The sequence below is a fragment of the Hetaerina americana genome, unplaced genomic scaffold (assembly GCF_022747635.1).
Source record: "Hetaerina americana unplaced genomic scaffold, ioHetAmer1.1.p SCAF_3, whole genome shotgun sequence".
Classification (NCBI taxonomy): Eukaryota; Metazoa; Arthropoda; class Insecta; order Odonata; family Calopterygidae; genus Hetaerina; species Hetaerina americana.
The window spans coordinates 40,301,897-40,315,148 of record NW_027286874.1 but is presented as its reverse complement, the minus strand read 5'-3'; the positions used below and the strand labels follow the sequence as shown (position 1 = coordinate 40,315,148).

The following is a 13,252-nucleotide window of genomic DNA, read 5'->3' as shown; positions in this document are numbered from 1 at the left end:
TAAGCACCGAAAAAAGAGACACCAAATGAAATCGACAATTACTCTTTCATATGCATTTTCACGCGTTCGTCAGAAGCAACAAGACACCGTTTGTCAGCACCACAATGATTAAAATAAGATAATTACATTTTGAGAGTCGTGCTAATTTGTGAGAGCAAATACTATACAATAAGAAAAATTGATAAAATACTCACCCAAGCACTTTATAATCGTTTCAAAATTTATCACGCAGAACCGGTCTTCAACTCGGCGCACTTATTGGAACAGTAATTGCGGAAAGCCCAATTATAACACTCGTGAATAAAAAGAAAAATAAAATGTTTTCAATTCAAATGGATTCTTACCTACTTCTTTGACGCTGTTAATACACCTGATCCCTGCCCACGACTCAGCACGTCACGCGCGAGCGAGTCGGGCTGCAAACTGACTGCTTTTTCGATAGACGACTGGTGGCGCAGGGAAAATTTTCCGGGAATCCGAATCGAGGATTCATTTCCCAGAGGCGAGTTGGATTCGTTCAATGAGTTAAGCTTCGAAAAGTTGAAGGTGCAGGCTTTGGTCATCAACTGAGCAAGAGTTGAGAATTCGTTGGTCACATTCCATTTTTTAAAATCGTTTCCACATACCTCTGTACTCTCTAATGGATTTACCAAAGAAAAATATAATTAAATAACGAAATAATTGCAATGGCATTCCAGATTTAAATTTCTCTCTTTCTTGCCAACTCAAGTGTTTTGTAAAAAAGTCGTCCATAGTATATTTTCTTTGTCATACTACTGAATAAATAATATGTATTGAAATGTTGGGACAATTTTTTATTCATGTTTGGTGCGCGGATAATATTGGTAGCAGTTGTGATATTTGCTGAAGGTGGTGTTATTCCTATGCGCAATTAACTGTTGATCAATATCTTCGGCATGGTGGTGAATAAAAGGGCTCAATTAAATATTATTAATTAATTCCCCATAATATGGGGCATTTCTCTCCATATTTATATGCAAGTAACCTGCAAAGTATGGTTCTGCCTTGGGACACCCTTAGTTAAATTCGCTTTTTCAATTTTATCTGTATTTCACTTTATGGAAGTGGCGAAGGCGACCCAGAAAAAGGAATTACCCTTTTACCCTCATATGGGTCATTCTCATACCCATGTATAAGAATCTATATAATTTATACATCACATCATTATGGCAGCAGTGCCATGATGAGATGGCATCCACCAAGGGATAGATCCACTGTTGAATTTCAGGGAAGGGCGATTTGGAACACAATTCTAAGTAGACAGTGAAAAGAAGGCTGGAGTTAGAAGAATTTAAATATAGCAGTTTAAAAAAATAAAATTCATTCTGTTTTTTGGTGACTTGTAATTTTAAATAATTTTTTTTGAACCTAGCAAAGGAAATGTAATCAAAGCATCTTTAGAGGCACCACTAGCCCTACCAACACCAAAAAAAAACAAATTTATTGTTGATCATTAAGGTAATGGTAATATTGTTTTTTATTGCTATTATCTTTTTTCTTCCTGTCAAATATCTCTCTTACTTGAATATTCATTCTATGTTTTGATTAACTGAAAATCATCCTCTCAATTTCATCATCACATTCATCACTTTTCTCTGTATTTTCTTGTTCCCAAATTTTCTCACCAGAAAGAATCTCCTATTATTTTCCTAATTTTCATTCCTAGTCTTTATTCTGAAAGTCATCATCACCTATTGGTGACCTTCCTACCAATCCTGTGATGCTATCATTCCCTGATAGTTGCTTAGAATTTCTGATTTTCTGCAATTTTCTTGCAGGAAATCAGAAATTTAACTACAAATGATAACATTCTTGCACCATCCTTCCAAATGTATCCCTCCTTAACTTTAAATTATAACTTAATTAAAAAAAATAGGATCTGAATCTGAATCTATGTATGGGAAGCTGTACTTTTTTTCATGGTGCTATTGCTTAATCTCACTCTCAGCATAATAATTTGAACTTTATCTATCTCCCATTATATTCTGCCATTTTACAAGTATACCCATTCTTGAAATATTTTCACTTGTTGCTTTTCATTAGTAATCTTTTTCTTTGGAAAAAAATCCAGTTTTGACATATTAATCATTCCACCATCCTGAACCATATTTCCTAACTTTCTTCCCATGTCATGCTTCCCCTACTATTGAATTAGAATTGCATTTCTACCAAAATGAGCCATTGCAAAGATTTTTTGTAGAAATCTCCAGACATCTTGGAGTTCAACAGTAGGAGGATATGACTCATGAAATATGAGTCTTGACTCTATTCCATGGGTCCATGGTTTCTTTTAAGTCGTAACTTGTATCCTTCTCATTTTCTTAGTCTATGGTTTTCTCACTTGTCCACCATATTTCCCTCCCAAAATTTCCCAAAATAATAAATCCTTTATTATTTTGTCCTTACATCTTAGTTTGGGTCTTCTTTTTTCCTACAACTACTCTCCTACAAAATTTCCCTAAATATTCTTCACTCTTCAACTCCATGTGTTCAAACTAACATCAACCTCTGCCCTGCATCATTTTTCCAATAGATCCTACCATAATCATTCCTTTGATGAAGTCATTTCTTATCGAGTCTTTCCTTACTATTCATCACTCAACCACTTCAACCGCATCATCAGCAAGTCTAACTTCTATTTTACCTTTCAATATATCTCCTATCAAACAGTACTTCATCTATCTTTCTCCAGTTAGTCCACCCATTCCTGTTGTATTTCTGTCTACAGTACTTCATCGCCTATATCACTGATAAATTAATATAGATACCTTAAGTATGTCACCAAAAAAGAAAACAGTTTTTAAAAAGTAATAACTCAACAGAATATATTTACACATAGATAATTATAAAAATATACAAAGTAACATTTTAAGCAAGTATCACAGTTAAAACTCTTCCAGGCATTTTTTTCCATTCTATTTATCCTTTAATTTGTACAACTGATCTAGAAATTGGCATCAGAATATTTTATCCAACAAGGGAAATTTATTAAATTTAGTAGCTAGGTACCTATCAACCCAAATACTATTTCTCTAATCAAACATCGATAAAAGTATGAAAATTTCAATTTGCATTGGCAAATCAGATTGTATGTTACTTCACAAAATGAGCCTCATTTTTTAATACATTGCCACTACTGATTTGGATGTTTAGCACTGATGAGTCTATTTATAATGAAATAATGAAAAACAATGAGATAACAACACTAAAGCACCATGGTGCATGTCACTGTCATGTTTCAGTAACCACAACAGAAGTTTATCCACATGCTTTATAAATGAATTTGCTTTATGGGCAAATTTCCACAAAGGAGTTCTTTCAGTTGGGTATTTACCCAACTGAAATAATTCTTAAAAATGCTTCACAATTTTTCGCCTGGTTTAAATATTCTCAAACTGCAGGTCAAAAGTGGGCATTTTTCTGCAAGTATTAGTGGAATTGTTCAATCAGACCAATAACTCCCTTATTTGTTCAATTTAACACTTCTCGTATGGAAGCATCCAAAGTGATCTTCTCATCAACTGTATTGTTCTTTTCATCTGGCACACCTATCACAATTTTCACTGAAAATTCCGTTATTCTTATTAAAAAGCCTATTCTTCATTTTGAGCAACAGAAACTATTGTGTAGGTGGTCTTTTTAGTAGCCGTTCTTCCAATGGCTAATGAGATATGACAGTCAAACAGTTGCTACTCCAAATCGTTCTGCAATGGAAGAGAAAATTAAGGGCAATAAGATTTAAATATTAATTTCATAAATAAGCACTAACAGCCGGGTAGCTTATGATAATTGTCTTTATATGATGGATGAGTGTTCAAATACTAACACTCAGTATTTCACTAAGGAAAATAAGCAGTTGAATAATGCTAACAGTGTATAGGTAATGAAGATACTATATTTGCTAGATTATACTTAACATACATATGCTCTTATATATGTTATCACTGCTGGCATAATTATCATCTAAGCCCAATAAAGCTCTTTGCTTTTACATGGATTACACTGAGACATCATGCCACTCCCTTCATATTCTTCAATATTTAAAAATGAACAAATAGTTACACAGGGGTGAATACTATATGTTAATAGGTCTTAGTCTATTCCTAATAACTTTGCCAATGAAGGGGATATTTTGAGGGGTTGCTGCATATGTGTAAAGTAGTTGTTATTCACAGTGCTTGATTTTGGATCACAGTGACTTTGCCACCAGCAATATTTTCCTTAGTTTAAATTTGATCCAAGTACAGAATGAGTTCCATTTATAATATTAGGTCTTGGGAAGCAAAACACAAGATGTTTAGTTATGAGCGTAAGAAGAGGAGCCAGGATATCCCAGTTAGTAGGAAAAAAATGAAGATATTAGACAAGTAATATAGATGAAAGAAGGTTCAATAAATCCAGAACCAAGCTCTCCAATGTTATGGCTATGTTTGAACAATGGATGAGTAAAGATGGTCAAGACCTCTGTTATAATGGTAACTGCCAAGAATGAGGAAACATCGATGACAAAGGAAACCATGGAGAGTTTTAGGCTTTGAAAAGGAATATTGCAATGACTGAGAAGACTGGAAGATGGGAATATAGGGTAACCACTTTAAAGTGATAATGCTCTTAAAAATAAAAGTAAGTCAGTCTTGAGGGGTGTATTGCAATATTGTATTCAGCTGGCATTAGTTCCCATATTATGGAACTAAATTTAAGAATATTGAGGGGCTGCTAATGGGATTTGAACCCTCTAGCTATTCTAAAAATTTTTCCAATTTATAATGAAAATTTTCAAATAAAAATTAATATATAAAGGGATTTTATCTAAATAATAAAGAAATACTCTTAATATTTACCTTTGAGAATTGTATCAAGATCATCCTCAGAGTAATACACCACTAAGCCTTTTGGCTGTAAACCCTCAAAAACTTCAACCACTCCTGGTTTCAAGTTGAAGAAAAGAAGAGGCTGGTCTCGCTTAATGAAATCTTCTGTTAAATTAAGCACTACCTGTTTGAATACATGAAAGAAGAATTACAAATATCACCATCAGAACATTTGGAAATGCAAAATGAATAAAATTTCCCACAAGGTTTATTTCCTGTCTCTTATCCATGGCAAGAGGATTTAGGTGATACTACATAAAATATTTCTAATTCACTAAGAACTAAATTAAGCTTCACAGTTTTTTGCCTGATTTAAATATTAATTAAGAATTGCTCTATGTGTACCCCCAAATGTAATATTACTTTGGCTTCTCCTGACAGCTGCATTCAAGGTAATTCATAACAAAATATATGCGTAATAAGAATTATTATCTTTACTACCTAATAATTAAAATTCAACAAAATGAGGCTCAGTATGAGAACATTCACATTTAACTTTAATATTAATCAGTATTGTTTACTCACTCCTGCGGCAGTAAAATCTGCTCCATATATGTGAGAGCAGTCAATAACAACAGGGATTGCCTGCTTGAAACCATGTTTTGTCACCAGATTGCGGACATAGTCAGTTGATGGGAAAATTAGGCAGCGATCTGGAGTAACCATGAGGTAGTCCACACCCTTTCGTGTCTAAATTTGGAAAAAATAGAATAAATAGAATAAATTGGGTGCATGATTCAAATAGAATATCTAGTGGACTAAATTCATAGATATAGACACAATGGTTACTGGCATTATTACAGAATTATCTAAGTAGTGACTCAACATTCAAACACACAAGAGTTAAACCCTACTATGTGTTTGACATTTGTGGTAGTCATCTCCCATTCAGAAGTATCACACCTCATAAATATTTCTCTTAGGTATAAATAATTAATATTGGTTACTATTTTTCAGGTTTACAAATATTCTGTGAGGAGGGATTTCAGGTGTAGAAATCCTTCTCAAAAACATGAGTGTTGCATTGATAATTACATTCTAAACTTGGTATGAAATTAAAAGTTGCATATTTGCCATAAAAACTCCAAAAATAGAATTAATCTGTAACACTTATGGATATCTACATTACTTCCAAAACAAGGATGTTTAGAATAAAAGAAAATGCTATAAATAAGTTTCATAGATTTTCAGGTTCTCTGGGTTTAACAAATGAGAAATTTTGTTTAGAAAGTACCTAATTAAAATCCTCCTTGATATAACTTCAATAATTAATGTAAGCATCTCAAATGTATTCGATTTTTCCCTCTTTTTACTCATTTAATTTGGTCTTTGAGGCGAGAGGATGAGCATACTTGAAAGTCTTTTGAGATGTGGGTGTAGCAAAAAATGGAGAAAGTAAGTTTGACAAAGTGGACACAAAGAAAAACAAAAACAATAAGTACCCTGCATAGTAGGGGAGATGAGGGTATAGTTGCAAGGAATCCAAAGGAGGAAGGAAAATTGGATACAGAGCATTTTCATAGGAGATGGAAAAATTGAAGGGAAGAATGCTAGGCAGGAAGGAAAAGAAAAGGGATAGGCGTGTGGGATGGAATGAAGGGAGGCAGAAAGTATGTGGAATTGAAGGACAGTTTCTTGGGTGTCAGGTTGTCTTCTTAGATGGAGCTGAGGAAAGTAGTGATGCTCAGTCTGTTCATCCAAAATGTACCTTAGACAGTATACTACCAATAATAATAAAATTACAATATTATCATGTCTTTGTTTGTGAATAGAATGTTATTCTTTAAATAAATAGATTTTTTATACAGTGAATTTTATTCTTAATAAAATTAGTATTGTTAAAAAAATGTTTCTCCAATATTTTTTTTATCAAACACCTCATTTTCTTCTTTAGGTTTCCTCACTATTTACCAATAATTTTGTAACCCATTGCTTACCGCTAATTTCTCCACTTCAATCTTTGGTCTAGCTGCCTGATACAGGATGAAGAGAACATTGATGGCAATACCAACTAGTATACCCATTTCAATTCTCAATGCTAGGCAACTGATGAAGGTTCCAATCCCAGGAATGAGATCACTCTCTGGCAAAAAGGGAGAAAGAAGTGTATTCAGGGACAATACTTTTTTCATAGTTCAGTGCCTAATCTAGGCTATGGTAGGAACATTATTAATTTAAAATGCTTGATGTTGCAACTCATGAATGTTAATGTTTCTATCTACTTTGGCAATGTTTCATGACTCACTTTTGGTTCTCCACATTGGCCGGACTACTTTTACCTCCACCATGAAAACAACAGCTGCAATAATGATCCCTGCCAGAGAAGCCTTGGGAATGTAGTAGAAATAAGGTGTGAAGAAAACAAGGGCCACAACCACAAGTAATCCTGTTAAATGAGATCATAAACAAAAGAACAAATTATTTTTAAACTGACAGCCTGGGTACTCCTACTTTTGCAGGAGGTATGTACCTTTAATATATGTCATAAGTACTGTCATAAGCTAAAAAAAGAACTGAAAAAACCTATGAATTCTGAGCAAAGTAAGCATACAACATACTACATGTTATGCAAGGCACTGAGCTTCAAATGACACGAGGAAAGCTACAGGGAAATTATTCCATATTATCACATATTACACCCTTTAGCAATTAGCATTACCAATCATAATTAAAGGCACTTAACAAATGTTGGCAAAAGTATTGAATAAAGGCATGATATAAGATTAATAGATAATATTTTTGATCCAAATTGAAGCCTAAGACAAAAAATATCATTACTTATCAAGGTGAAGCTACTAGTGAAATCAGTCCAGTCTCTAGCAATTGCTATAGTTTACTGAGCAGTTTTATCCAGTAGCTACCAGTAAGTAGATAGACATGCCTAATAAATTTGAATAATTAAAAATCTGTTTGCCAAAGTATTTAAATACTGGTTAACTATTTATTTTCATTAAAGGGTAGGAAGAGAAAATATCATCTTGAAAGAAGAAAAAGATCTCACCTGTGTAAAGGCCTCCCATTGGTGTTCGAACACCACTACAATTATTCACAGCACTCCTTGATAGAGCGCCAGACCCTGGGTAGCCTTGCACAAATGAATTGGCAATGTTGCATAATCCAATGGCTATCATCTCCTGCGTTGCATCCACAGATTTTCCAGATGCTATGAATGGAAATTGGAGTGCTAATTAGCAAACCTTTGTGTAATGAACCTTATTTTCTGTTGGTAAAAATACATCTAAAATAATAATAAATATATTGCAACGAAGAAAGTGTTTTATTTTTAAACCTAACTTAGTGGGGAAATGCTGTCAGGGTATGTACATACGTTTATTACATCAATTTTTTAATATCTATTGACTACAAACTGTAAGAAAAGGTAGGTGGTTTAAATCCCTAAACACTTGAACAGCAGGATTTAAAATTACTCTCATAAAATGGCTAATGGTGAACTATGAATTCCCTCGACCATTTTGCATAAGTGCACGAGAGAAATTCATTTGACGTACAGTTCACGGCTATATTTCTTTCGACGCTTATCGAGTATTTGCTTGCCACTTTAGTTGATCATTCAAAATGGATGAAAATAAGGGAGAAAGACAAGGAGTGGCGACTCTCTCCTCTGGTGAAATACAGGATTATATGACTTGAAGTCTGAATTGATGGGATCAGGAGTTGATGAAATAATTTTCATTAATGGCATTAATTATGTCCAGCGGTATGAATACATTTTTCTTCCTTGTTCATGATTATTTAAATAAATAGATGAAGGAGCAATGAAAATACCGTTGGGTCCTCGAGGCATACCAATGATATTTCCGATCATAGCCCAAATAAAAGGAAATACTACAAAATTTTGTAATATGGTTGGCTTTTGCAATTTGTTTTTAAAAGTATGCAATTACAGATAAACCGGTGAATATAAAGGGAACATTTGTCCTCTTTTCAGTCAACCTTAAAATATTGGGTCGGCATCGAGAAAACCAATTTTCAGCAGTGTTTCAATCAAGATGAGTAATCTTTTAAAAATACCGTCTATTTAAAAAGACTTCCAATATTTTACGTCGAGTCGCGCCTCTCGGCAAAATTGCATTATTGGATAATCAATCGGAAAAGAAAGAGTTGTTGATTCATTCTCTGTTCAATGCTCTGCTCATGGATGAAATCGAGACATTTGGATGCACAGCCGGCTGCACACAGACTGATACGCTAAAAGTACCGATGGGAAAAATCGCCATCCATCGGTTGAAGATCATGAGGGAGATCGATTCAAAACAGCTGTCCCTCTGCAATCATGATGCATGGTGGGGTTAAGAATTTAATTGACCTCGTGTAAAGCTCATTCATGAAATTTTGTGACGTAAACGCGGTCGACCCAGTTGATACTAGCAGTCAAGAGACAAACAGACTTCGAAACGGCCAAGGCAAGAGACATTTTGTGACCTTCACTTCACTACGTCCAATGGTGTGACGTATTAAAAAAAATTATTGAACTCTCGGGCTACTCGTCAGTTGAACAAATAAGAAGCACAAATTTTCCAGTAAAGTATTAGTTTTAATCTAATAACCTATTCTTTTCCGGTAATGAGCGACATAAATGACAGTTCCAGGCGCAACATAATGAAATCCTTCATGATGAAAGAAGACACTTTGCTTTTACACATAGAATTTTTTGTTATTATTACGGCCTAAGTTTTGTTACAGCGTTACATCTTCAGCTAAATTGGAAATTTAAAATTTACCTGAAGTGTTTGTTATAAAGCTGAATATTTTCCTAAGAACAGGACTCTTTCCTTAATCACAATGTACTTTTGGTACTTTCATTTATTTTTTTTGTAAAATAGCAAATAAGTCATTCCCCAGCTATGCTGATTCGAAATTTGTGTTTTTACCACAGAAAATTGATTAATAAGATGCGTTCTCCACATTTCCAGTTGCTATACCTTATTAACGATACGTTCACAGCTATACCAAACCCAAGTCTCAGGAGATGCAGCATCTTATGGACTAACACCCCTAGCTCAAGTACTCCTCCAAATGGCAACATTGATGTAGCAATAGTTTTTCTTAAGGATGCCAGGGTCCCTTCTTGCACCCGAGGCCTTCAAAGCACTTGAAAGATGGCCGCAAGATAAAATAAATACAATCTTCGACTGAGTTGCATGAAACTTCATGCATGGTGTCTTTTGGTTCTCGTTTTGAACATGATTGTACGATATGAAAGGTGAGGTATTATAAATGGATGGACAAATATTTTAGAGAATGTAATACATATGTAAAACACACAGATTAATTTTATATATTCCATGTTAGATTTTCATGTACTTATAATGGAAACCTCTACGAAATCACTCATAAATAAAAACAATCTCTAAAACACTAACTATAAGAACTGAAAGGGCCTCAGAACCGGCTAAGCATCTCACCACCTTGCGCAGAACTATTAGACGCAAAAGCATTCTTGAGAGCTCGAACGGTTGTTGTGGTGAAAGCACATCCGCGCAAAATCTTTTAGGAGTCTTGTAGACTTTGTGAACCCTTAGCGACTCCAGAGTATTGTAAGCTTTTGGCTGGCAAGGGCCGAGGCACATTTATGCGCCGGTTGCCGTTTGGTCATCGAAGTTTAGCAATATGGGACCTGGACGGAGAATCTGGATAGGGAACCTCCATATATCTAAACCGAGGTGCTCTAGTTCCCCGTCTGCATGTGCCAGACCGGTTTAAACGTCGATTGTCACAATGGACACAGAGGACAAAGTGCCCGGGGATCCAGTCGCAGCCTCCCACACGCAAGTATTAGTAATTTAATATTTAGGCGCCTCGAGGAATGAGACCATTCACGCCTTACTGATTCCATGCCAAGAAATAGTTTTTAAGTAGCACATGCCATGCTGTGTTACAATTAGCAACCGATATGCTCTTTAGCTCAATTCTTAGATCTTGGGATGGAACGTATTTCGGCTCTAAATACCACTTCTTCAGGGCTTCTTTTGCAGCTATATAGGCCTTTGCATTGCAACTAACTGTAATGGTATGCTAACATGTTGATCTTCTAGGTCCAACTTACAGAAAGCTTTGCAGATGGCGATGTCCTCCAGGAGAGAGAGGAGTGGAAGCACAAGTAACCCCGATCCACATTTCGACACTATTTCCAGGAATCCTGCTGTGGTGTTGTCTGGTTTCATGGCCGAGAACGGGGGTGACTGGAAAGTAGGCAAACCTGGAGGAATGTCTCCTGGAAACAGAAAATTCATTGGAAAAGTCAAACAGATTATTCGGAGTATTTTTCTTACTTTCGGAGTCCAAGTTCATTTTCCAAGTGGAAAAATACCGGATGGAATAAGAATATTATTTTAATACCGTGCCCATCATATGTTTGACTATCTTATTGTCCTCAAAGATTCTAAGCTGAAATGACATTTGAACGGTTTTTGGTCGAAAGCATTCAAAGGAAAAGTTCAATAAGCAATATTCTGTAGTACCGCACCGTCTTTGATCGACTGATTTGACGGTACCATTGACGGTCGTGCTACAATATAATTTCAACAAGAAAAACAGTGAAGGTACGAGGAAGACATTGAGCATCAAAATGTTACTGTCATCTCCATAAAGTAGCTCGATGAGGTGTGGAGCCGATAGGGCTTTTTCATTTCACCACCCAAGAAAAATAGATAATTTTTATATTAAATTGGGTACATACAAGTACTAAGTAAGAATGTAAATAATAAACCGAAGTCATACATAACTTCCATTTTTCACATATTTCCTCTAAATTTTTATGGGTAGTTTCTTAACCTCCTGTCACATACCCTTTGAGGAAGGAGGGGTAGGTCCCGGGGGACTTTTAGATGAGCCTTCATCTAAAAATGACTTGATAGGTTCAATGATAGGTAGATGGGAATGGACTCCGCCGTGAGCTTGAACTTCTCTCACCAATAAGACGGAAAGGAGGCTCTCCGCGCAGTGCGAACCAGTAGCCAAGGAATCCGCACACCAACACCAGAATGGCGTTCCTTGCTGTCGCCACGAGCCACAAGGTTTTATTGACAAGGTTATGGAAGGTGCTCCGCTTCTCTTCGTCCTTTGGTCCAATCTCCACCATTGTCAGGAGCTGGGAGGGAATAACAGGAAGAAAACGTCATCCAGTTTGGCAATTAATGTTGTATGGTAATAAAATTTATTCAAATCATGTAAGAGACAAATTGATGGTTTTGCCGGTCAAAAATAATTAAATAAAAGCAAAAAATGATTCTTCTGAAGAAAAAGTTTATTGTTGAAAGGAAAAGAAAATGTTCATGGAGGTTATTTCACTAAAGATCAACATTATTGTTGCTTCAGTTACATTACAGAAGTAGGACATCATTCGCCGTGGCAGCGCTCGTCACCTGTAACTTTCATCGGAACGGAAAACGAAACAATAATATTTTCCGATATCCCTTTCTCAAAGAAGGTGATTTAAAAGGCCACATTCGTATTTACAGACGAAAGAAGGTTTGGGGAGAGCACGAAAATCTCTCGGAAGATAATGCGATCCCAGAATACAAAGAATTTCCTCTAAAAAGAGCGCGGCGTGATAGCGAACGATTCATCGATTCGGGGGTCGCCGTATCACAATAGAAGCTTAAGCAGCGATTGTTCAATAATGGTTCTGAATGAAAACTATGTAAAGTTCCTCTCAGGCATACTTTGTAGCAGCTTTACATTTCATATCTTATCGTCGATGATACAGAAACATTTATGTCAAGGTATTTTCTAAAAGATAAAAGTTTAATGGATTTTTTTGGTACTAATAACCTTCGCGTTGAAGTGCACATTCCTGTTTTTCACAAAATATAAATAATTTTCAGGTCAAAAACGGAGGGTTGGCTCTAAGAAAAAATAATAAAAGTAGCTTCAAACAATCTACTTAAACATTTTATTATTAAGCGTTAAAAGCCGTACGAAAGATAAACTAAGGAGGAAGACTAAATCCACTGTTACTCATCCTTGCGTCATGACTCAAAAACTTAAAAATAGGAGCTGGTACAGGTTGTTCTCATTTGGATAGTAGCATCGATCTACTTCTTACGGAAAAAGGAGTACCCCGATAGGTTTTTAGCGGTATATGTACTACGTAGTACACACAATACGTATAATGATGGCTGACTAACTTTGCCTGAGTAGGTATGCTGTACAGGTATACTGACCGTCAAGAACATAGAAATATGTTTGCTAAACATAAGTTATTTTGCGAAATACGTATTCATGTATTCGCCGAGGCTAAAGAGCAGAAAATCGTTTACTTCATTGATTCGTCTATCATCCCACAGGGTTAATACACATGCCATGTTTACCAACATCGAAATAAAACGCAAGATCCT

The 13,252-nt window shown here is 35.5% G+C and overlaps 1 protein-coding gene across 1 annotated transcript in view; it reads right to left on the bottom strand.

The window, feature by feature from the left end:
- Positions 1 to 2,898: 2,898 nt before the first annotated feature.
- The window catches only part of LOC139690289 (sodium-independent sulfate anion transporter-like), a 43,785-nt gene continuing 33,431 nt past the window's right edge, over positions 2,899 to 13,252 (bottom strand). Inside the window, exons 5-12 of the mRNA XM_071587650.1 lie at positions 11,826 to 12,003; positions 10,960 to 11,127; positions 7,894 to 8,055; positions 7,138 to 7,278; positions 6,830 to 6,975; positions 5,418 to 5,582; positions 4,863 to 5,016; positions 2,899 to 3,725 (exon numbers count right to left, since the gene is read on the bottom strand). Coding sequence (XP_071443751.1) covers positions 3,700 to 3,725; positions 4,863 to 5,016; positions 5,418 to 5,582; positions 6,830 to 6,975; positions 7,138 to 7,278; positions 7,894 to 8,055; positions 10,960 to 11,127; positions 11,826 to 12,003 — 1,140 coding nt within the window. The 3' untranslated portion in view covers positions 2,899 to 3,699. The remainder of the gene's footprint in view (positions 3,726 to 4,862; positions 5,017 to 5,417; positions 5,583 to 6,829; positions 6,976 to 7,137; positions 7,279 to 7,893; positions 8,056 to 10,959; positions 11,128 to 11,825; positions 12,004 to 13,252) is intronic.